The 25,244-nt window shown below is 31.7% G+C and overlaps 5 protein-coding genes and 1 long non-coding RNA gene across 13 annotated transcripts; 3 read left to right on the forward strand and 3 right to left on the reverse strand.

Annotated features, from left to right (window-relative positions):
- Positions 1-1,559: 1,559 nt before the first annotated feature.
- LOC105455172 (dolichol kinase) lies at positions 1,560-4,422 on the reverse strand. The gene is made up of 7 exons (XM_011698276.1): positions 4,323-4,422; positions 3,563-3,816; positions 3,200-3,420; positions 2,912-3,100; positions 2,573-2,782; positions 2,005-2,332; positions 1,560-1,919 (listed from the first exon to the last, which is right to left on the reverse strand). The coding sequence occupies exons 1-7, from the start codon at positions 4,400-4,402 to the stop codon at positions 1,786-1,788; spliced, it is 1,416 nt and encodes a 471-aa protein (XP_011696578.1). The 5' UTR covers positions 4,403-4,422; the 3' UTR covers positions 1,560-1,785.
- Positions 3,768-5,693, forward strand: LOC105455170. 2 transcript variants are annotated; one of them, XR_975091.1, is made up of 3 exons: positions 3,768-3,828; positions 4,126-4,241; positions 4,419-5,693. It is a non-coding gene; the product is annotated as an uncharacterized LOC105455170 (long non-coding RNA). The 2 variants fall into 2 exon arrangements; XR_975090.1 differs by lacking the exon at positions 3,768-3,828 and having other exon boundaries at positions 3,839-4,241.
- Positions 5,455-9,279, reverse strand: LOC105455169 (glucose-6-phosphate isomerase). The gene is made up of 11 exons (XM_011698275.1): positions 9,035-9,279; positions 8,620-8,713; positions 8,342-8,533; positions 8,192-8,272; positions 7,891-8,106; positions 7,539-7,778; positions 7,132-7,312; positions 6,943-7,061; positions 6,651-6,873; positions 6,273-6,339; positions 5,455-6,174 (listed from the first exon to the last, which is right to left on the reverse strand). The coding sequence occupies exons 1-11, from the start codon at positions 9,163-9,165 to the stop codon at positions 6,051-6,053; spliced, it is 1,668 nt and encodes a 555-aa protein (XP_011696577.1). The 5' UTR covers positions 9,166-9,279; the 3' UTR covers positions 5,455-6,050.
- A 214-nt stretch (positions 9,280-9,493) lies between these two features.
- Positions 9,494-13,672, forward strand: LOC105455173 (autophagy-related protein 13). 5 transcript variants are annotated; one of them, XM_011698278.1, is made up of 6 exons: positions 9,505-9,702; positions 9,819-10,363; positions 11,114-11,462; positions 11,682-11,865; positions 11,957-12,287; positions 12,900-13,672. In XM_011698278.1, exons 2-6 carry the CDS (start codon positions 10,208-10,210, stop codon positions 13,110-13,112), a joined length of 1,233 nt encoding a protein of 410 aa, XP_011696580.1. In that variant the 5' UTR covers positions 9,505-9,702; positions 9,819-10,207; the 3' UTR covers positions 13,113-13,672. The 5 variants fall into 5 exon arrangements, with proteins under 5 accessions (XP_011696584.1, XP_011696580.1, XP_011696581.1 ...); XM_011698279.1 differs by having other exon boundaries at positions 9,505-9,698; XM_011698282.1 differs by having other exon boundaries at positions 9,494-10,363; positions 11,957-12,278.
- Positions 13,673-14,427: 755 nt separating this feature from the next.
- LOC105455174 (protein HIRA homolog) lies at positions 14,428-18,559 on the reverse strand. The gene is made up of 11 exons (XM_011698283.1): positions 18,302-18,559; positions 18,158-18,220; positions 17,887-17,997; positions 17,205-17,800; positions 16,815-17,096; positions 16,474-16,733; positions 15,828-16,383; positions 15,563-15,752; positions 15,198-15,482; positions 14,840-14,934; positions 14,428-14,752 (listed from the first exon to the last, which is right to left on the reverse strand). Exons 1-11 carry the CDS (start codon positions 18,336-18,338, stop codon positions 14,630-14,632), a joined length of 2,598 nt encoding a protein of 865 aa, XP_011696585.1. The 5' UTR covers positions 18,339-18,559; the 3' UTR covers positions 14,428-14,629.
- Positions 18,560-18,711: 152 nt separating this feature from the next.
- On the forward strand, positions 18,712-25,111 carry LOC105455177. Of its 3 annotated transcripts, none has more exons than XM_011698288.1 (16): positions 18,712-18,801; positions 18,889-19,355; positions 19,460-19,753; positions 19,883-20,172; positions 20,287-20,462; positions 20,558-20,757; positions 20,855-21,157; positions 21,244-21,436; positions 21,524-21,643; positions 21,843-22,493; positions 22,565-22,721; positions 22,812-23,370; positions 23,674-23,902; positions 23,993-24,584; positions 24,676-24,869; positions 24,979-25,111. In XM_011698288.1, the coding sequence occupies exons 2-16, from the start codon at positions 18,916-18,918 to the stop codon at positions 25,027-25,029; spliced, it is 4,449 nt and encodes a 1,482-aa protein (XP_011696590.1). In that variant the 5' UTR covers positions 18,712-18,801; positions 18,889-18,915; the 3' UTR covers positions 25,030-25,111. The 3 variants fall into 3 exon arrangements, with proteins under 3 accessions (XP_011696590.1, XP_011696592.1, XP_011696589.1); XM_011698290.1 differs by having other exon boundaries at positions 18,712-18,794; XM_011698287.1 differs by having other exon boundaries at positions 18,727-19,355.
- The last annotated feature ends 133 nt before the right edge of the window (positions 25,112-25,244 follow it).

Below are 25,244 nucleotides of genomic sequence, written 5' to 3' on the forward strand. Positions count from 1 at the left end.
TATATATATATATATTATATATACATACACACATATACACACGCCATAAGAAACAAATAAGTAGTATGTAGCGATATAACATATGTATCTATTTGTCATTTTCTTGGACCGTGAAGGCGATCGAATACAAATGACCTCTCATGTGGAATCATTCTGTGCGAACGAGAGAATACCGATATATTGGATTATCTGAATATCGATAGACCAGACTAATATTTTAGAATCCAAGGACTGAAAAGGGCCATATTTATAGTCATTATTCGAATCTCATTTCAAGAGTGTCAGATGAGATACTCAGAATGGAATTTTATATTTTGAGACGCGGGCGGTTCAATTTGTCTCTGATCGATTGAAACTGTACTTAGCTGAGAAGTCCTTAAAAGAAGGAACGGTTACTTATTTGAGATTTGACTTGAGATACAATATTGATTAAAGTAGCGTCAGGTGCTTCTTTAAAATAATCAATTTTTCGAAATTGAAATAAAAAAAATTTTTTTTTTGTGTTAGCATGGCTGAATTCATTTCTGACGTAACATGAGCATGTTTCATGTACATGTAACTATCTTGATTTTGAAAAAGACAATTTCCAAATAACGTTTATAGCGCTGCTTTAATCAATAAATTGTATTTCAAATCAGATTTCGCTTAAGTAATCATTCCGCTTCTCAACTGAGATTTTAAGGCTGTGTGGTCAATAAAATACTAAAATAAATATCTCAATTAATAATTATAATTATTCCAAATCGTTACACTCGCCCTGCTTTAAAAAAAGGAATCTAGTGACTTCAGTTATTATTGAATAATAATAATAAAATGAAGGAAACTTGGAGATCAGGTTCATTAAAATTAGACTTTCTAGATACATATTCATTAAAAAATTTCTCTTAAAATTATATATATAGATAAATGAATAGATAAACAGTTTAAAGAACAATCATCGATAAAATAGAAAAATAACTCTTTATTCATAATAATTTTTTTTATCAGAAAGTTTACACGGTTCACATACAAAAATGCTTGTAAGGAATGAAAGCGAAATATGTCAGGCACATAATCGGTATTTCGCAGATTTTAAGTAAATGTAAATTAATAAAGTTTAAATGCATAACATCTGTCTTCATTACATTCGCATTGATCGCATTTATCAATGATTTTTTTTACACGTTGATTCTTTGGATAAATATATAAGTTATATATGTTACATATATGTATATGTATATGTATATATATATATATATATATATATATATATATATATAGATATATACAGAAAAATATATAACGTGTTACACCGTTGTAAGTATAAATATTTGTACATCACCACTTAACGACATAGCATATATAAAGATAATTGCATTCACAACTATCCTTATTTGTTTGTCTTTCTATCAAATATGCTAATTACGCGTATTATTGTGCAAATAAGTAAATTAGAATAACGTTAAAATCGCTTGTGATTTAAGCAGTTTCTATCAGCTTTATATTGCAATCTTCAATCATATAGGCTAATTGCCTATGCATTTATATGGCAACTTGTTAAACAATACGACAATTAGATGTATCAATGAAATATAAGTTTTACTTTGAATCAGCATTAAAAAAAATGTTCCATACGTTCTGCATAAGTTACTTATACATCTCCTTACTTTTCATTATAAAAAGCAATCAAAAATAATTATATAATGAAATGATTGTATCTACGATTGTTATTATGATAATTTTCTTAAAAAAAAATTAATTTAAGCTATCGAGTTTTTATCAAATTGGAAAGAACGACGTACGCGCTTATATCATTAAACATACATACATTAATAATGGCAGAGCCAGATTGTCCACTTGATTTGTGCGTGCCTCGATCAACGATATTAATACAGTCGCCAAAATACTTCTCAACAGTAACTGATAATTATCCACAAAACCTAGCAAAATATAAATAATTAAGAATAAGCAAAACCAGTTTTGAAAAACAAAAGGTGTTAGGAAGATACAAAAATCGAAATCTACCACAGCATGTTAGCGTGAATATTACGCAAACTTGGCAAAATATGCATGCGATGGTGCCTTCGATAGTTTTTTCCGTGTCGAGCCACTTGTGTGCACCCCATCTGTTACCGGCAAAGCTTGCAGCAGTGTCACCAATCCCTACTGTCAGCACGCCGCTAAGTAATACCATTAGCGTCAAATTATTAGTTGGCATCCAAAGGGGTAATGATAAACCACACAATAGATATACAGGTGTTAATGAAAGTAAATTATCCTTTTCGTCGACAAATGCAATAAATCCTTGCTGTAAAATTTCTCCCAAAGGCGGAACTTTTAAAAATCTAATTACCTGAAAATCATTAAGAATTATCACATCAAATATAGAAAAACAAATGAGAATTACATTATACAGGCTACGTTCCGTTATTCACTGTCAGTACTGAAAATCTACAGTTCACGTTACTGTTTATATATTGTAGTTTTTCAGTACACAGTGAATAACAGAACGCAACCACAAATATGGCATGTATAATAATTATAATATATGTACAGCAATATATAATAAATTATAATAATATTGTATAAGTACCTCAAGAGCGATAAATATTATAAACATCGCACCACTAGCAAGATACAATAGCGAAGGATCATATATCATGCCAGGAATATATACAAATGTGGCTAATATATGAAAATTTTTTCTAGTCGAATTTGTAGCTTGGGATTTTGACGATATCTGATAGATTATGATAAAGATACTTAACAAAAAACACACTGCCCAATACATAAATATTGCAATCTGCAATATAAGAAAATAAAATAAGATTGATAATTAAAGAATTTCTTAATCTTATTTGTAATCTATGTCTTATCTATGACTCGTTTATTTTAAAAATAGCATAAATTGTAGTATTATATCGTTATTTACCCTTCGATGACTGTTAAAAGCAAAATAAACTATCCATGATATTGGATTTTGATCGAGAATAATGTAAAGTATCGGAAGAGTTACAAAACACAAGAGACTGATTATCATTAAATAAAAGTATGTTGTGCTGTGAAGAGCAGGAAAATATCCACACAGGAAGCATATCGATATTACATACAATATCACAACCTGCAACATATAATGTATATATGTAAAAAAAGGTAAGATATGTATATATATATATATATATATATATATATATATATATTACTTTTTGTATTTTATTACCTGCAACAAAACTGTGCTTATATCATTGTCATGAATTGGAGGTAAATGATATCGTAAGGGTAAATTGGTAACAATCGACATCAAGAATAAAATAAAACTATGAGTAACCACTGTGGCTTCTCCCATTGTAAAGCAGCGTGGAAAAGCTGACATCAATTGTAAAACGCCCCATGTGCCAAAACTTCCGACAGTCAGACCCCATGTGACACTCGTCAACAGTCCTGTTCTTATTTAATTAATATAAAAATATAATAAGAATTATAGGTGTATATTACTATTCAATTCTATGTAGCAACACATTATTTGTATCAATTAACAGGGTTTTTTTGCCCAATAAAGAGAATAATTTGCGGATTGATATACCTTTGTTAGCAGCAAGTAAAAACAGTACAGATGTTATAATCGCAGGTACAAAGTATACTGCATGAAAGTCCTTGGCTACAACCTGTTTCATCGAAAGCCGTGCGTAAAGGCATAGAGAACAGAGAACGAGACCGAAGCCCGTAGTTCCTACAAAGAGACATATCTCGGAGTAACTGCTATCTTCTCTCAATATCGTAACCACAGCACTCAGGCCAACTAAAGCGCCTAGCCATAATCCACTGCTTGCATTTGGCCTGCGAAATGTGGTAAGTCCATATACAATACACAAATACATAAATTCAGCCTTGTAGGACAACTTGAATCAACTTTAAATTAACTTATCAAGCAAATACACCATCTTGTTAATAAAATTATAAATTTTTTGTTATTCAATATGCATGGAAAGGATTAAGATTTTGATCAAAGTAGTAGTGCTTATAGCAAAGTTTGCCTCTAATCTAATTTTTCTTTTCGCATAAATATTATTCTATATATTTGAATTAATCTAGTCTAGTTAAATTAATAAAAGTTTTGTCGAAGTCCTCTTCAATCGTTGATTTTAGAATAATCAATGACTGTCATTGTCAAGTTACAAGAGCGCAATGTACGTTATGCTAAAGTGTTACGCCGCTTGATATCAATTGGAACGATAATCGTTTCATTATTGCTGGTTGCAAACGTAAGTAATAGTCGCGATAAACGTCTAAACGTCGTTGCAAGGTTAACTCGCTGTTGGAAAAGAACACGAACAATGACTTACCGATGCTCTATGCCATTGCGTTTGATATTTCGCAATATATTTTCCTCGAGTTGAGTATACTGCGCAACTAACAACTCCATTCTTTCTCTCGGCTAGATGAGATTGCTTCTCATAAATCTCATAGCATTAAGCGTCACGCTAATCCACGCTGATTGATGCACTTCGAACACGGAAAAAGGTTACGGAAGATCGCTGCCGAAGGAACGAATTGAATTGATTGGACACCTTATTCACCTTATCTTAACAATACTTAACAATGCCACTCTATGAATTATGATACACGTGTCTGTTTAAAATTGGAAAAGATACTTGGTCGAATCGAAACACTCCAATAACTTGGGCGGCATGATAGTTGATACGACAAGGATGAGAATGATTCTCGGATGTACCTATTTCAAAAACTGAAAATGACAACAAAAATCGGTAAATATCGGTAAATAGCCGATCTTGAATTATTAAAGAAAAATAGAACAACATAGAAATGTAAACATTCAAATCTAAGATAACGCAGTTAATTTAACTTAAATTTGTCATTTTATTTAATTTCCACAGGATTAATAAAGGTTAGGTTAAGTTAATTTAGGTTAGATTACGTTGAATTCAATAAAATTTTATTTTAAATTTAGAGTATATGATTACATAAACATGGTAGAAACATATTTCTATACGAAAATCTCACATTTTTTATTTATATGTACGTATTTAATTTATTATTTGAAAATCAAAAATTATGGCGCTTTTTTGGATTTCCTGCATTATCTTTTTGTCGGAAAACGTATAATTAAAAAATTATTTAAAGAAAAGAGTGCACTTGATGCCAAATTAGTATCTATTTTAAATAAATTTGAATTTTTTTCTCTTTCATAAATTAGAGCAGCCACTGTTAATCGCACAAGTTTTCTTTAAAGTGCACTATCCTTTAAAATTACATTTTTTAACTTTTAAGTACAAAACAATGTAATACTAAATATGCCTTAATATTAAATGTAAGGAAAAATATTCGTAAAAAAAAAAAATAAAAGATAACATTGGTATATATACATATAAAATAAGATATAAATATGTATATATATAGAATAGAAAATGTTCTGAAAAACATATTCCAAAAATAGATCAAGGAAACTACTGAATGTTCTGTTGAGGATAATGTTATATATATTGCATTACTACTCATACATTTTACTTATTTACATTATGCTGATTACAACTATCTTTTATATCTTCCTATTCAATTATCTCAGATCACATTAAATATAATTGAGTAAGTAAATTAAATGTGATCAAATCATTTTCATAACTGTAGTTTCTCTGATTACATTGCTCTGATAATATTGCAACATTGAATTATATAATTCTTTTTTTTTCTGTACATTAAAATAATATTAAAATAATTAATTCTTCATACCACAACTTAAAAAGTACATTCCATAATGTATCGACAGTATTGAAAATCTATAGTACATAAATTATAGAATTCTAATACATTTTGAAACATACTATATCATATGGACATCATAAATCCAATATGATCATAATATGAGGAATTAACAAGTTTAAAGAAATCTTAAAGAGTTACGTTTAATATTCCCTTTTTTACAATCCCTTTTTCATTAATTATGCCAAGTATATACATAAACTCTAATATAATAACTTGAAACAGAGCTATTCATGTTCAGCTGTTTCTATTTTAAACATCTTGTAACAAAGAATATAGCTAAATAAGTATATCTAGGCTCTGTGGCGTTTAGCGAATGCTATCAAGCCATTAGTCGATGAGTCATGCGTTGTGATATTTTCTGCGCTAGCCAGTTCTGGTTCAATGGCTTTAGCTAGCTGTTTTCCCAACTCCACGCTATATATAAAAATATTATTTTTTTTTTTTAGAATTGCAATGAAATTTTATATACTGGCAGGAAACTTTATATTTCATGCAAAAATATTTTTTCTTACCCCCATTGATCGTATGAATTAATATCCCAAATAATACCCTGAATAAAAATTTTATGTTCATACATTGCTAAAAAAGTAAAAAATTATAATAATTAGTAGATACTATATATAGTATAATAGTCTATGTAAATGTGTAGTGTACTTTAATGCAGATTAATATTCAATAATAAACTGTGATACAATTAGCAAAGAAATTATTGCGCATGAAAAAATAAGTAAAATTTACGGACTAAACGTTTTTTAATCGTTGCGTAATTTTCGACGAAAGTATTCAACAGAATATTAAGAATATTTATATCACTAATTGCACCACGATTTGTCAGATATTTTATATATCTCATCAATTATTTTATATATGTCATCATTGTGTATATTTACCAATCAAAGCACCAAGAATAAAAGGAGTTAGTTTCTTTACTACAATGCTGTTTGTCGGTCTGTTTCCTTCAAACAATTTATGTGGTAATAATAAGTCCACTTGTTCAGCGGTCAGTCCTGATTTTTGTAATTCGGCTCGAGCCTCATTTTCATTCTTGCCTTTCATTAAAGCTTCAGTTTGCGCAAAGAAGTTGGCAAGTAAAATTGTGTGATGTGGAGCAATCTGCAATAAATAAAAAAATATATAATAACAGATCGTCTAAATACAGCGACGATATAAAAAATTATTCACCTGATTTTGAGATTGAACTGGTATTATAAAATCTGCTGGTACAAGTCTTGTGCCTTGATGCAGTAACTGATAGAATGCATGTTGTCCATTAGTACCTGGTTCTCCCCACACAATTGGCCCTTAAAAAAAATAACATTTTAATTAATCAAAAATCTATATATTCTGCATATTGTTTAATGTAGAACATACCAGTGGAGTAATTTACAGGTCTTCCAGAACGAGTGATATATTTTCCATTACTTTCCATGTCGCCTTGCTGAAAGTAAGCTGCAAATCTATGTAAGTATTGATCATATGGTAATAATGCATGTGTTTCAGCCTTATAAAAGTTATGATACCATATCCCAAGTAAAGCCAATATGACAGGAGCCTAAAAAGAATAAATTAGATCATTAAATATATAACGAATCACCTTCCAGTTTCTTCAAGTCAGTTATAATGTTACACACAGTTATATACTAATATTTGTGCAGTAAATAATTTAAATGAAACTCTCGATAATAAATATTTTATATAACTTATTGTTTATTTTCGAGATTGATACTTGACAATCATTAACTTGGTAGAACGTAATTTCTTACATTCAATATACTTACATTTTGCTCTAATGGCGCTGTGCAAAAGTGTTGATCCATAAAGTGAGCGCCACTTAAAAGCTTTTCAAAATTATCAAAACCAATAGACAAACAGATTGATAAACCAATAGCTGACCACAATGAGTAACGTCCGCCGACCCAATCCCAGAAACCAAACATATTTTTCACGTCGATGCCAAACTCTTTAACTTTTTGTTCATTAGTAGATAATGCTACAAAATGGCGGGCCACTGCAGTTTCCTAAACAATTTCGCGTTAACATGTCAGATAAGAGATAATACATATTATGTAGACGTATTGATTATATTTAAATATAGTCAATACGTCAAATTTTAACATCTTTTGCTCTTACATCTTTTAATGCCTTCAAAAGCCACAACTTGGCAGTAGTTGCATTAGTTATAGTTTCCTGAGTTGTAAATGTCTTGGAAGCTATTATGAATAAAGTTGTTTCTGGATTTAACTTCTTGAGAGTTTCGGCTATATGAGTACCATCTATATTGCTAACAAAGTGAACTTTAGGTCCAATGCTGTATGCTTTTAAAGCTTCGGTCACCATAAGTGGACCCTGTATAAAAAGAGAAATAATTATTAAATCTTAAATAAATACCCAACAATTATAATGAAAAAGAAACTGTTTTTGTATGAATTACAAGATCAGAGCCACCAATTCCAATATTAACAACATCTTCAATAGGTTTACCAGTGAATCCTTTCCATTGTTTCGTCAGTATCTGTAAATAAACATTTTTTTTATATATCGAGACGTATACAATACAGAAAATAACAAATAATAAACTTACTTCATTCGTAAAACTTTTCATGTGCTCTAATACTGCATTAACATCAGGCATTACATCCTTTCCATCTACTAATATCGGTGTATTGCTTCTATTACGCAAAGCAATGTGCAGGACTGCTCTATTCTCTGTGAAATTGATCTTTTCACCATTAAACATGGCACTTCTTGCAGCTTCTATTTCCCGTGTACGAGCCTACAGAATGATGTAATAATATAATTAAAATATTAAGAATATTCTACCAAAATAATTTATTAATTTCATAAATTAATTCTACATACCAGATTAAATAATAATCCAAGTACTTCTCCATTAATTTTATTCTTGGAATAATCCAACAAAATCGGTCCATCTTGTGGAGTAGGGAGCTCCAAGCTGTTTTACATAATTACTTAAGTATAATTTTTATACGTTTACAGTACAAATTTTATACATTTAGTTTTCTTGCAGTAATTTGTAATGTTTTATTTGCAAAAATTTAGAACTATTTACAGTTGTGAAGATGCAAAATAATTATCTAGGAGCATACATTATTTTTATTACATTTAATAGAAAAATGTTTAAAGATTTATTACAAAATTTCACGTATAATAGAAAACGCGAATCATGAAATATTTTAAAAGTTTTTTCTCAATCATAAATATAAACTTTTGAAAAGGTCATTTCAAGGTCACTTCAAACAAAATAGAGACGTACCTGAATTTTTCAAAACGTTTAGAATCCTGCTGAAACATATTGTATATATTTATTTTCGAGCCATTATTATCGAAATATTGTTGCAGCTGCTTCCATGCAGGCTCATTCAATAAATCCGTCTTGGGTTTCATTTTCCAATTTAAGAAAACGCGCCTGACTCTCAGCAACAATATCTATTACCTTACCAGTGCAGATCGTATCTTCGACGAAGACAATCTGTCACTGTGGTTAGAATTTTGTCTGTAGGCGTCGCCACAATCGGTGCTGAAGATGGCAGAGGGTAGGGTAGCTCGATAAAAAGTGTTCCTAAATTCATCAAAAAAAAAGACAACCAATCAGAAGTTGCACTCACACTCAGTCACGAGCTATAAGTCCATCTGAAAATGCTACGAAGCATTTTTTGATTGGTCAATATACATAAAATTCCTTGTTCCTATTGGTCAATCAAACGCTTCGAAGCATTTGTAGAATGTAGTGTCACGGCTCACGAATGAACCGCAGCCACGGTCCACTTTACGGGGCACGGGGGCAAGGCAACGCTCAGCGCTCGGTAACGACTTACGACGACAGTTGAGAGTAGTTCTCTCTTGATCGATTTGTGGCTGTAGCATTCTGCATTTCGCAAAGATAGGAAGGGAGAAAGTATTCTTTCTCGTTGGTACTTGTATGTGTGTATATACATATATATATATATTTCGCTTTTACGCAAGTGAACTTTAATTTCTCAAATTTCTCTGTCGATTGTTCTTGTCTTCTTCGATAAAAACCGTTCTCATCAACGTAGACCAACGTGGACATACGATTTTCGAAGCTCCCGAGGGTCATCATCTGTCGTGCGGTCACACGCAGGTCGCAGCGCGCGACGATGCCGATTTTGCTGAGGAATTTTCCAAGGAAGCGTATCGTTCGTGCGCTCAAGTCCACTTACGAATTCCGAAGTCCGTGCGAAGAGTTCCAAGACCAGAAGGTGCATCGAACGCGCACTGGGCGCGCGTAAGCATTCCGCGATCTTGAATCTCCGCTGCGTGAGAGAGAGAGAGAGAGAGAGAGAGACATGGTTACACGTGTCGAGGATGCGGTGCCGTTTCGTTACGATGCTATGACGTACCTTTCGTTCTCGCGTATCCGAAGAGCACCCGCAGTGCCGCGGTCATAATTGTAGCAGGGTGTACAATGTCAGCGCAGCTAAGCATGCAAGACAAGAAGGATTTGGAGAAGTTTACCAAGTATCTCGCGCTGAGAGCTGTTCACATCATAGTGCAGTCGAGGTCGGGCCAGAAAGTCACCACGACGTGTAAGCCGGACTCGTCAGCCGGCGACTGGGTAAAAGTAAAGTTTGCTTTAATCCATACAGTTTATCTGGTTTCACCCTGTTGATCTCTGATGTTCCGTTCTTTTTTATTTATTTTTGTCTTCAAGATATACCTGTTAATAAATGGATGCAGTATTACTGTGCTGCAGCTAACAATATCAGTACTAAAATTTTTTCTTTTTTTATTATGGCATTACTTCTAAAGAAATATTTATACAATACAAAAGAAAGTATATATCATGTATTAAAATTAACATAATTTTTTTTAATTCAAATGTATTGAATATGAAATAAGAAATAAATAGGGTATACAAACGACAGGATCGATTTGACGTTTACATCAGGGACAACATCTCTTCAGAGAATATAAAAAATTTTAGTTCTTTAATTATTTGTTTATTTAGCGTATCTAAAATTTATATCTAGAATAATTTTTTCTTTAATCTCTATATTATTTTTTTTATTATCTCTTTATTAAAAATAATATCAGAAAATTACAGATGGATTTTTTAATTAGACATAAAATATATTTAAAGACTTCTTTTCTGAAAAATCTGAATTCAAAATTATAAAAACTATTTTTTAATGTTATAGGAAAATAAATTTTTTTTATCAGTATATCTTATAAAAATTGTATTATCTTTTAAAAAGAACTCTATGCAAAATGTTAGATTAAACCAAATAAATTGGATGGTTTATATAATTGTTTAAAATTTTACTATTTTATTATTTGAACGAATTAAATAACTATCTGTCTAATGTTGTAGTTTAATCTGGCAATAAAAGAACTACCAGAAGTCTCAGCTGACGTTAAGAGGGTATTATGCACAGAGATAGTAAGTTCAGCTGTACCTCTATGCATAGAAATTTCTCTGAAAACAGTGGAGGGTGACAAGATGGTTTTGGAAACTTGGAGCTTTGGCGTTTTGCCAGAGCAAAGTGATCCAGCTATACGAGTGACATATACTGTGTATAGCAGAATGGGAATTTTATTAAAGTCCTTGATTTCTGTATCAAGAGTTACGCCTGCTTACAAATTGAGCAGACGGCAAGGACCTGATTCTTATACTATGTGCTATCGGATATACATGGGAGAGCCTCAGCTACATAATTTAGGTTAGTTTATTAATCAAGAATTTAGAATTATTTTATTTTTTTTAACTTAAATTTAAAAATTTATGTACGACGAAGTGAAAAATATTTGGTCTATAAATTATTTTATAAGAGTTATTACTAATTTTTTTTTATTTCCAATTGTACATGTAGTATGTTTTGATATCTTATGTATTAATTTTCTATATAATGTTTTTTTATTAAATATCTATTTTACAACAGGTGATAACTATAAACATGTAAGAGTAGGTCAATTGTGTACTCCAGTGGGCACTATACATCTGTCAGTCTCTTACAGAACAAAAATGACTATCTCACCCACTCATAAGGGACGAGATTCTATCATGCTTAAGAGCGATCATTTTCATTCAGACTTGAGTCCACGTCATGCACGATATCAGCAAAGGTCAGTAAACATGTGTGAAACATTTATAAGTATTTAACAAAAAATATATACATATCTCTTTAATATATGCTAATGCCATTTAAATATGTAGCGAGGAAACATCAAAGTCACTTAGCGACACCATTAAAGTTGGTGCATTTGTAATAAACAAACCTGTCATTGTCAACGAGGAGGATCTTGTGATACCGGATGTACCGTTCAGTTCACTATTAACACCCAAACAAACGTCACCTCCTCCGATATCGTTAGTGGAACCTAATGCAAAGACTGCAATGGCAGCTATTACAACTGATAGCAACAATGGAAATAACGAAAGACTTAATAACGATAATACAACTTCGAAATGCGACTCCCAAAACGGTTCTAGAAGAAGTAGTTGTTCAATGACTAGTGCCAACGATGATTTTATTATGGTAGATTTGGTAATTGATGCTCTTAATCCGAACATGATATCACGATAATTTATTATGTTACGTTTTACGATATGGAATTTGCCTAATGTTGAGAAACAGTATTTCTTCTAATTGTAGACAAATATTTTGCATTTTTTTTTAAATTATTTAATTTAAATTTAACTAACTTGAAGTTTAAATTTAAAGCATATGAAGAATATATGCATATTTATATTTACATACAAAATCTTAAGGGTAGAGAAATCAAAATATTTTTGTCTATAAACAATTACTTTATAATACTGGAATTTGAATTGAAAAAAATATTGTAACGAAATTTATGACATTAGTTTTTAAGCAGTATTGCTATTAAAAGTTCTGATTATTTTATCCTAATAAAAAATAATTCCAAGTTTTTAGATTTATATGTATATTTTTTAGATTGTATTTCTTGTATACATTACTACATTCTTTTAATTGAAAATTATATAATACGCAGCAAAACAATTAATGAAATTAATATATAAAAATTAATATTTTATATATATTTGTGTACAAGTAGGGAAAATATTTTTATTCTCATAGCTTGGGCAAATTTTATATTGCATTTATGTACGAAACAAATTTTGAATATTGTTACAGAAAACTCCTTTTGCCGTCACGAATACCAATAGCGACGTAGGAGCGTTTTACCGAGAATGTCAAAGCGCTCCACAATTGCAAGCTTTCATGGAAGAAAGGACGCTTGCGGAACAATTAGGAGATCTCACTAAACAATTGGAAACATTTGAGACAAATATGCAACATTACGAAGACATTTTGTCATCTTTGTGTCAAACGGAAAATAATAATTAAAGTTAAGGTTTGCTAATGACTGATTCAAACAAAGACATGATTGTATACAGCTTTTGTATACAAATCAATCGTATTTAAGTGGGTGTACATTAAGTGAATGAATAACGAATGAGAATATTTCACATTGTATGCTTGTTTCTTTTGCAATGAATATTTATATTTAGATAAATTTGATATTTTCTGTATGCGACGCAGTTAAGATGTCCGACGATTGCTGTGAACGCGCGTTTTTTGTTAAAATCACTAATTTGTTTAAAAGAGACAAAAATGATAGTGAAAATTGTTGATAATATAAGAATAATTTCGTTTTTCATCTATAGATTTGAAGGACATTCAGTGAATACGTGAATATGTCCATATACTTCAACACCACATTCTTTAATGTAACTAAATAATCAGTTTAAGATGGATTTATGCGAAATTTAAGAATTAAATAAAGGATAAACAATCAAGAATTTGGACGTTTACAATAAGAATGAAATGAGAATACAGCGTTTTTTTTCTTTTCATTTACTGACAAGACATGGAATATATTCGTCGACGAAGCAAATTTGTTCATTCGTGTTCATTTAGTTTTTCTGTTTAATTTAGAGTCATTTTTACAAGTAAATTGAATGTATAATGTTCTATTTGTGTTTTACGGTATATATATATATATATTGATTTTAATAGTGAAATGTCTGATTTAATATCTATTTGTTGTTCATTCGCGTATGTATATCCTACTTTACATGTTAAAGTAATTTTGTCAGTTATATGTCAGAAAGTTGAGATTAATATATAAATTGTTATGTTTTGCAACAAATAATTTTACGATTTTGGAAAATTATAATATATCGCCGATATAACATATGTCAAAAATTTAAGAATTGGTACAAATAATTTTACCTTTAATAGGACGAATAAAATTATTCGCTCAAATGTTTTGCTAATATACAATTATATGTACGTTGCAAATATTTTTATGTAATAATCAGTAAAGCAAACGCTAGTTGTGATAATTGATTACTTAATATAATTTATTGCTTGTATAAAGTGTAAATTGCACTTGAATATTCTAAGATGAAACGATAAATATAAGTTGATTATGAAATAATCTATCAATTTTTTATCCTCTCTTAAATCCGATTTTATTTCATTTTAAGTAATTACATACTCGTAAAAATAGTTTTTTTGATTTTTAAAATAAGAAAATTTTTTATACCATTTGATTTTTAAAATAAAAATTTTTTTTGACCCATCACCCATCACCACCACCCACCACCATTCACCATAGCATCATCATAGCATCATTTTTAACGAAAAAAATAAAATCTTTTTTCATGATAAATGCTAATTATTAGAAATCGTTTATTCGTTATTATACATTTGTATCAAGTAAATGCTGTAAAAACTGTACAATCTTATACTATAATATATATCCATGACGATATCTTTAGAAATATACAAGATATTATCCAAAGAAAAAGATAAGTTGCTTTTGGTATAATGAATTTGCACTGTTGGATAAATCACCGTCAATTAATTTGATTCTTCAGTGCCGTTAACTGCTCCGAATACTCGAGGTATAATCTTTGCCAACGAAGATGGCCACCGACCACGGCTAGTACATCGCCCAAAAGTTTATGTTTCTTTATTCCCTATATGATATTCAACATGAAAAGTATAAATAAATGTTGTACAATCGAATCTATTAAAAAATTAATGATGTATGTAGACAATATTACCAAAATAACAGGGTCCCATATACTTTTGGAAGCTGACGTGTGACTTGGGCCCAAAAGATCATCCAAAATTAACCTTAGACGTTTCTCCAAACCGTCTGAAAAAATATTGAAAATATGAGAATGATTTCGTATGAAAGTGATTGACTTATAATTGACAAGTCTCTATATTCAATCCCGAGATTCCCGAGTCTCATATCCTGTATGTATGCCTCAATTTTATTATTTATTTATCGAGTTTGATTGAAGAGTTCAAGAATTGTGAATGAAAGAGTACGAGGTGAATAGTAATCCGTTTCGCGCGAAAATCCATATTTTAAGAAATACACAAGAATGAAATATAGATTATTACATGACGTACCTTGCGTTAGTAAGAATGACACTAAAGCCATGAGCCAATGAACGTATTCTTGGGCACTTCCGAGAGCTTTGGATGCGAGTAACTGCTGTTCCAAATAGGAAACCACACTTGGTGCACTATGCGGTAATCGTGGATTTGGTAAAGTATTCCCGGAGGTTCTAAGCAGTCCTTCCTGCAGCGATGATAAAGGTCCTCTAGGTGCTCTATTACCAGAAGTGCTCAGTACATTGAATGAAGACCATCGCCACACAGGGTCTTGACTATCTCCAATTAACAGCCATGTTCCTATACACGATATATGTAGGATAATCGTTATAGTTATAGATAGATAAGTATAAAAACAAAACGAGAATTATTGGCTATACCCATATCCTTATGATATATATACGCTCGTGCATTAGTAAATGCTACATGAGGCATCCCGTTATATAAAGTGCATGACAATAGGGACGTTCCAGGCGCTGCTAAATGAGCAGCCGAAGTTGAAACGATCATTCTGCATGTATTTCCTATTTCCCATACACGAACCGCACCACAGCTCGATATCACCATCACCTATTAAAAGAATTCTTTCACAATTACATTATAAGCATAGATAGATGAACTAATTAAATTGGTGAAACAAATTACCGCGTTTCCAACAGCGTGAACCTTTGCCAAAGGTGCCGGTGGCGCTAACGGCGGTGCTGGCCGGCTTCCTTTTGCAGGATGAAATGTGTGAAGACTTCCATCCTCCAAACCCAAGGCTATCACAGCCGGTGATGCCGCCAACGCCACAGCGCTGTATCCTAAATAGAGATCCCACGTTGGTTCAGAATCTGTGCCTTTAAATACTTGCAAATGAGCCAAGCCCTGACTATTAGTGACAGTGACAGCGTAATGACCCGCCTGCTGAGACAATGAGCTGGACGGCTTCAATGGAGGCAGTAACGTCTGACTCATGTTTCTATCGGAGACGAATTTGGGCTTCTTATTCGGCGAAGAATGGTGTATTTTCGGCGTTGTTTGCTCCTTGCGTTTCAGTGTAAGGGACGATGCCGGGGCGTCGACGGCAATTGATTTTACGGACGACGAAGTAACATTAGGTGCAACAACGTCGTTACGTTTTTCTATCACGATCGAGCTTTTTGTTTGTACTTTACTCGTGAACGTTGGCGTGCATAAACTACCACTGATATTTGTATCTCTGAAAAACGTTGACGAAAACGTTACAAGATTCAATATTAAACCCAGACTTAAGTGAATAGATAAATAAAATTGATATATTACAACTTACGTTGTATCTGCTGGCGGTGGAATGAACATAGGAGTAATTCTTCTTTTCCCATCCGAAGTTCTCGTTTCGATTTGTTTATTGATAGGTCCCTTAACCGGAGTGGTCGCGGTATTGGTGACAGGAGGAATGATGGGAGTAGATGATACTTGAGAAGATTGATTCGATGCCGGTTGCTTCAAATTGAGGAGTTCTGGTGCTTCCATCACCATGCAACCTCCTTGAACCAATGGTTTACCATACAATCGTTCATGTAAGCTACTCTGTAAACACAAAAGAATAATTAAGTCTATAAAATGTATAAAAATAATAATAAGTCGCGCGTATGTAGTGCATATAATTACTTGTTCAGCGGGATCGAGAGGTTGTCCTAATTCTTGTTGAGTAAATTCAATAAATACAGCTGTTCCATCCCAAGAACATGCGGCAAGGCGAAGACCACACGGTGACCAACTGGCATCTAACACAGAATGTGTGAACAACTCGTGAATCACGACCAAAGGTCTTTTTAAAGATGTTAACCACACAGACAGAGAACGATCTCGCGATCCTATTGCAACACAGCAATACTGCTGCGGTTTAGAGGAACCTGGCTGTTTCTTCTGTAGAATATTGCCATTAAATCTCTAGAAAAAGAATTATACAGATACTTGAGGCAATAATTTCCGATAAAAGTCTTTTTAGTATATTAAAAGGAAAAAAGAAAAAAAGGAGTATGTCATGTGAATGCTTACAACACAAGTTACTGCCTTCCTATGCCCAACAAAATCTTTATCCTGTGTCCATCCGTCTCTCTCTATTATTTGAGCTGTAGGCCCTCCTCCATTCATAGCATGGGCAGATACCAAATACTGACCATCTGGACTCCAAGAAAGTCTTAGGACATGAGTCGTTCCGCCACATTCATCGAAAGGCTCAGATATTAACGCTGCTTCCGTCCAATCCGTAGTACGCCACACCCTCAATGTTTTGTCATCAGACTGAGATGCCAAGTATTTTCCCACAGGATCCCAAGTAATTCCTTTTACAAAGCCTGTGTGGCCTTTTAGTACGGCAACTACCGCAGGAAACTTGGAAGCATCCCATACTATAACACTGTTATCCACCGAAGCGGAAGCCAACCATGGACTATGTGGTGCCCATGCAAGATCCAGCACATCAGCTTCGTGTGAACGTAATGTTGCGATACACCTCCAAGTTTCCACGCTGGCTTTTCCACCAAAAATAGAGCTTCCTCCTGATCCAGATAATCGCCAAATCATAATGAGTTTGTCTACGCCACCCGATGCCAACAATCCACTATTGCTCCATCGTACACAATTCACACATGCTAAATGAAAGTAAAAGCATATTATTTAATAACCCAGTAAGTTGGTAATATAAATATAAAATAATATTAACAAAATTAATCTTTACCAAGATGATTGTCCAATTGGCAGAGCATCTTTGGAACATTAGAGTCTAATTCAGCAGTCTCGTCAACTACCGGTTCCATATTCCATATAACGACTCTTCCTGAATCGCCACCTAACATTCAAAAATCAAAAATAATAATAAAAAGTGCAAGAGTAAAATTCTAATTGTGTAATTATTTGTATTTCATTGGCATTTCGTTTATGTTACTCTGACTTCATATGTACATTCGAGATCTTAAAAGATATATAATGTAAGATATATATGGGTATACCTTGACCACCAGTGGCAAATCTCTTCCCATTGGGATGTATATCAATAGAGAATATTGGATACCCTGGCGAAAAATTGATATTAAATCCTTCGTAAAAATTATAACAATTCGAGGCATCGTGCGAAAGCAATAAATATTACAAACCATCGTGAGTAACCCAATTTGGCTTGACCAACTTCATTTTTTTTTTAATCGTTGTCCGAGGCTACGTAACTGTTGCAACTTGATAAGCAATCTTCAAATCTTGTTACATGTCAGAGTTAATCCTCATAAAGAAAGGTATCCCCGGCACAATTTAAAAATTCGCACGAGACATAACCTTTATAAATCGTATACAAAACATGTCGATAAGTCGATGTTCACTTCACTTTCTTAAATTAGTCCTGATTTTCATTCGCGTTACTTGTAAACAGAAAATTAAGCCAATTCACAACAGGGCGTTGTACGGGCGCGTTCAGCCAATCAGCTGCGGCGGCAGAGACTAAGCGCGTTCAGTGATTTTTATTTTGATACGAAACAATTCTCTAGGCCTTTTCATTTAGTAAAGTTTCCTACCTTTTTGCGCATGCGTGATACATGCGCGGGATTTGTTTCTCCATTTCTCCGTATCGCGTGACGCTCTTAAATGACAGAAACGGTTAGAGGTTAAAGAGATTTTTCATTGCCGAAATAATAACGTTTTTTTTTTTTAGGAAAATAAAATCGCAATTAGTATTTATAATTAATTACAGATTTGCTAAAAGTTGTTTTTGTTGAAAATGGAGGAATCCGCAAACAAGCCTGTCCAGAGTGATATCGACGCATTGACATCTTCCGTTGCCTTCATCGAATCACCCAAGAAATGCAATCTCTCTTTTTCAATTAACTTTGATTTCAATGACGTTAATAGCGAGAACTCGACCGATTCTGAGAATGCAGACCTGCAAATCGATATATCCGAAGTGGATAATTACGAACCATCCAGCAAGCATAAGAGAGAAGCTATTGAAGAAGCATCGGTGCTTAATGAAATGGAAGAAGAGATTGAGAGACAACTTGATGCTAAAGCAGCCAAAACCAATTTAACTCCCACTAATGTTAAAAACATTTTGAAGCATGTTATCCCCTATGAACATTTAATGACAATGGTACAAAAGTGGCTTCAAGATACAGAAAATGATGTTAACTTTGGTCCCAAACTTACAAGAGCTAAAGCCAAGTATGTTTTGTTGTTTAAAAAATTGTTAATTTTGTTTCTCTCATGTGTGTAACAAATATTTGCACAAGATATGACTTTTCGTTGGTTTGTTTTTCTTTTTCTAGGAAATTAGCAGCTGCTAAAGTCAATATACCATGGCCCATCACTACAGCGCAAAAAACTTCCTCAGAAGTGCAAGCTTTGATTCAGGAGGAGCTGCCAGAAGATTCATCTGATGAAGAATATAATCCTGAACACGATAAACAAAGTGACGATGATAGAGAAGTCGAAAACACAGCAAGTAGTGATGTGGAATTACAGTTGTCAGCGTCAACAAATAATAAGGATGTAGCTTCTTCTGAACAACAAATATCATCGCATGTACAATATGATTCTGAAGGAATTTTTAAAATACCTGCGTATGTGAAAAATATTTATATTACATTTGATTAATTGTAATAGTTTTTTTCAATATTTATTACTTACGTAAAATATCTTGCAGTATTACATCAATTTATTTTAATAATTGATAAATATATTTTTTTCAGTATTCCACATGTTGCAACAGAAGAAGAAAGTATTGGCCAAAGAACACGCTCCAAGTTATCTTTAAGTGAGACTTCTTTGGAGGAAATAGAGCAAGCATTTATACCACCTGATATACCAACTACTGATGATATAATTGACGATTGGGATTGGGAGAATAATGAAGATTATTATGACTTTTTGAAGACTTTGAAACAATATACGCAACCTTTGACACAGGAACCAGCTGTAGAAGATGATCCAGAAGCAGATCCAGAATACAATATCTTGGAGGATGAAGAAACAGATTTATGTACGTATTCTCATAGAATGATATAATATGCCTTTATTATAATATATTTTCTTTTCTTTTTCTTGAGATATTCCGAATATAAGAATTATATCTAACTTGAACAAATGTTATTAGTGGACAAGGAAGAGCTTAGGACAGACAGAGCAGTGGAAGTTCCTCGTAAGGAGCAATATGATTTAATTGCAGAATTACTTGAATTAACTCCTATGTTCTCGATGCAAGAGCAAGAAGTATCAAAAAAGAAGAAAGTTCTTGATAATACAACACCACCAATTGAAAGTGATGCTATGGTAAGAAAAACGTTATGTCACGTTACGGCGTGAATGCAAACACAAATTTTAGTAAAAACTGTAATAATTCTTACCCATGCTTTTTATACCTTTAGAATTCCTCTGCGGTACATCATTTACCACCACCTGCAGAATCTGAACCGCCAGAATTGTTCAATTTTGAGCAACGTCTTCTATTAGAGATACAATTACAGCAACATGTACAATTACTGGCACAGCATTTCATTATGACACACATGCATCCAGAATATCATTCAATGGCAAAAATATATAAACAGTACTTGAATAATTTAAGGTACGATGATATACAATATAATATATTAGATATTGAATTAGACAGTGAATCAATTAAATCATGGTTTCTGATAAGAAATGTCACTAATACTTGTTAGATGTATGAGTAATGGACCAAATGCAAAAAATTTGGAAGCAGCTTTAAAATTGGTATCAACTTGGGAAAATAAGTTTAGTGACACCAAGTTTTCTGCAAACTTTAAAAAGAATGTAACAAATGAAACTACTAAATCTAAAATGTATCGTGCAAATAAGTGGAGACATACTGAACAATTTTTACCTGAATTAGAGAAATTATTTGTCGAAAGTAAAGCTCTTATGTACCCACAGCTTCTACCGTTGATACCTTTCAGACATGGAATTAGACACACAAAATCTACATATTTAAAATCGGAAGAAACGTAAGTATATTCAAAATTAAAGTATACTAAAATTTGTATTAAAAACATTTTATTTTACCCTACTCATTTATTTATGACATTTCCAGTTTAATTTCATTGGGCCTAGAGAAATTCTTACCATTCGTCACGTCTAGACCAAGAAAATTTCATAGAAAGAGAATGCAGTTAATGGACGCAGCTCAACTTATTAGTCTTAATTTGTTACAATGCAGAGATGCACGAGGAATATTTCATCATATTTACAAGAGACGCGTTTCCAAAGATCAAAATCCAATTAAGGTATTAAATATTTACACTGAATATTTTTTTGAGATTTGTAAATATTTCGCCAATATGTATAATTAAATAAAAATTTGTTGCGTATAGCATTATTTTGAAAAAGGTTGCGCTCCTAAAATAATACATTACATAACACTTGAAAGTAAGCCTAAAGCTCCAAAGGACCAACCAATAGAACTTTTACCTCTAAAATGGCAAATTTATCTTGTAAGTATAACAACATTATAAATATTGCTTATATATTTAAATGAAAAAACTAATTTATTTGATGCAGCTATAGTGTTTTATTTATACCGTAAATTACACATAGCTGCAACAATTTAATAAGTTTATCTGTGATAATATATGTAATGGTTATATTAACTTCTTATTTATATTATTATAGTATATTAATTTTTTATTACAGAAAAAAGAGTACAAAAATGATTCGGCAAAAAGTAGATGTATATTTAACCCGTATAATAATTTTTCTCTTGAAAAAAGAGGAATTACTATGAATGCAATAGCGAAATCATATCCTTATATCCCTAATCATTTTTTACGAAATCCAATTGTAAATATGTTACCAAAAATATTACCTGCAACTTTAAATCCTAAAGCTTCATCTAAAATTGATAATTCTACTAAAAGAAATGTTAATACCGATAATAGTAGTGATAAAAAAGTACTTGATAATAATATACAAAATACGGAGGCACATAAAAGAAAAACGGCAGTATATAAGGTGCATACAAATTCTTCTTCTTCCTTAAAAGCAAATACTTCAGATGTAAAACCAATGCAAACAGATAAATTGCCTGATAAAAATAATACAAAATTAAATACTGTATTGACCAGAAGCTCAAAAGTATCTAAGGAATCACCACAAATATCATCAGAATTACCACAAATACGGAAGACCACTCCGCGATTAGCAAAAACGAAAAGTGCCCAAAATATGAAATTGATGGCACAAGCTTTAGGTTCAAAGAATTCGTCTAATTGCAATACTTTAAAATCTAAAGAAAAGGATACCACAGAGAAGAATATTGATAAACATTGCTCCGCGTCCAAAGTTGTGAGTCCTATTTTGCCTTAACAAAAAAATATATACTAATATTTATCTAAATATATATTTTTTTCACATAGGATAACGAAGAAGAAATAGCAGAATTAATGTTAGCCAGTAGTACAATAATAAAAGATTCTGTAAGTAGGAAAAAGGCTAAACAAACTAGAGAATTAGAGATCATTAAAAGATTATTAAAAGCTGAGAATCCATTGACCGAAGAAGAACGTGAAGCAAGTGAGTTCTTCAAGAGATTAGAGTGAGATATTGATATTTTATAAAATATAATTTATTATTCTATTTTTTTATTTGTATATATTTTTATAGAATTTGCAGCGTCATATCTTCAGAAGCTGCACTTGATATTAGAATCCAATAATCCAGAGACATTTAAGGCTGTGATAAAATTATATTTGGACTATAGCGAAAAATTAGAAAGTATTAACCACACAGTTATTGACCCGTCAATAACTGATAGATCCGAGGAATTTCCAGCAAATAAAGAGATGTTACAAGATAGTGCAATTAAGAAAGACTTACTAACAGTCCAATTGTATCAAGAAGTATGTAAAAAATTACAGAATTATCCAGAAATATGCACAGATTTTCTATTATTTTTAAAACCACATCAAGCTGCAATGATTGGTAAATCTACAGAATATATGATGTTACAAAAAATGAATGATTTTGTCCATGTTGCACAAATATATTTTGCTAAGCAACCATCACGGATAGCAAAGATGATGCAGGCAATCACACAACTTTCATCTGATCCACACACAACTTTAGAAAACGTTTATACCGTTATGAGTTCTGTTTTTAAAGGTCATTCCCTCGTTATGGATCTGTTCTTGCAAATTCTACCTACTGGAAAACCTCCTGAAAGGTAATTTTATTACATATAAATGAAAATTGTTGCAGGTGGTTGCACATGGTGATTCTTAATTTTATATCAATATTTTTAGACCAAATCTAGTTTATAAAACAAGAAAAAGAATCCATTTAAATTATTTAGGCATTTATTTTGCAATGTAATAAATATAAATAAGGGAAATATCTGTGTGAAACCGATATCTAATTAAGAATTAACTTATATGCAAGATTATACAAGATTTCCTATCATAATCTATTTATAAAAATTATGTAATCCTAATAATTATCATATAATTTCATTTGATATTTTTACCAGTTTACTTGCGCCTCATATGTTTGAAAACATGACATGTCCATTAGGACCTTATGATAAAAACACAACTTACACTGAAAATGCATCAGAGCTGTACGAGAATATAGAATTACCCACAGCAACATATCAGGAAGTTCCATATGGTGGGGAGAATTGTAAATGTGATTGTCATAACACTGATGAAGCAAATATGAAGAATAATTCTGAACATTGTGTTTCCTGTGGTACACGGGTATGCATCATAATTATTTAACTTTTTTGTATTTATATTCCTTATTATAGATATTTAATTGAATCTATTTGTACTCTTTTGTATATATAGTTTCTTAATGGAAGAATTTATCTTCAAACGCCTGAAGGATTAAGACCTGCAAAAATTACATTTCCTGGAGAGGATCAGGAGAAATTGGAAAATATTGCACGTATATCATTAAAAATTGCTGATAAAACTATTCCATCAATCTCTTCGAAAAAACGACGCAAGTCATCAAAGAATGAATCTAGTCACGAGGATCAGATTTGTCAGAAGCAATGCACTACGAAATATTCGCCGTTGAAAGATAACGAAGATAACGAGAAGGCAATAACAAAGTCGAAAAGAAATGTCAAATTTACACTAAAAACGGATAAAAAGAAAATTTTAAAAAGAATAGGCACTATAGATCATGCAATCACAGATAAACGAATGCGTATATCTCACTGCAAGAATAAACGTGAAAAGAAGATTGAAGAAAATGACACTTCGAAATTAGAACACAATGAGCTTGATATTATGAAACACGAAAAAACAAGTGAATTTACAGAAACAGAAAATAATTGTACGCAATTATCAATGCAAGATAACTTGTCAAGTACTGAAGTGACTACAAAAACACAAATTTCTTCAAATACAAACAATATTGGTTGTAGTTCAAGTAAATTTCATTTTAATTAAATTACTCTTAAAATTTGACAATAATATAAGTGTAATGTAACCCAAATAATATATTGTTTTTATTTTTCTAGATAACAGAAATATAGAATCAGCGTTTAGAAACAGCGCAATGGAAGATAATATGCCATCGAAATCTGATTTAATTAACAATAAACCATGGACACGTCAAGAAGATATGATTTTGCTACAAGATATCAAAAAGGAATATTCTGAAAATTCATTCCTATTGATCAGTGAAAAATTAGAAAATCGTACTGTTGATCAAGTAATATTTTTTTACTTTTAATTTTAAAATTGTATATATTTTTCATATACATGCGCGCGCGCACACACACGCCTGATATATGTATTAATAATTAAATTTTTTGTTGCAGGTGAAAGAGAGATGCCAAACTTTGCTTTCTTTACTGCAGAAAATGATGTAAATGTGTATATTACGTATTATATTATCGAGCTGTGACTTTGTATTATAATAAAAAATTAGCAAGAGTTGATTGGAATTACTATATACTTGTGCGTTAATATATATACATATATACATTTATACATAAAGTTTGTTACTTGCATTTAACACTTATGTCCACGATATTAGAAATCGTTCGGAGACAAAAGATAGACTAGGAATTAATCAATTGGATTA

The sequence above is a fragment of the Wasmannia auropunctata genome, unplaced genomic scaffold (assembly GCF_000956235.1).
Source record: "Wasmannia auropunctata unplaced genomic scaffold, wasmannia.A_1.0 LD335921.1, whole genome shotgun sequence".
Taxonomy (NCBI): domain Eukaryota; kingdom Metazoa; phylum Arthropoda; class Insecta; order Hymenoptera; family Formicidae; genus Wasmannia; species Wasmannia auropunctata.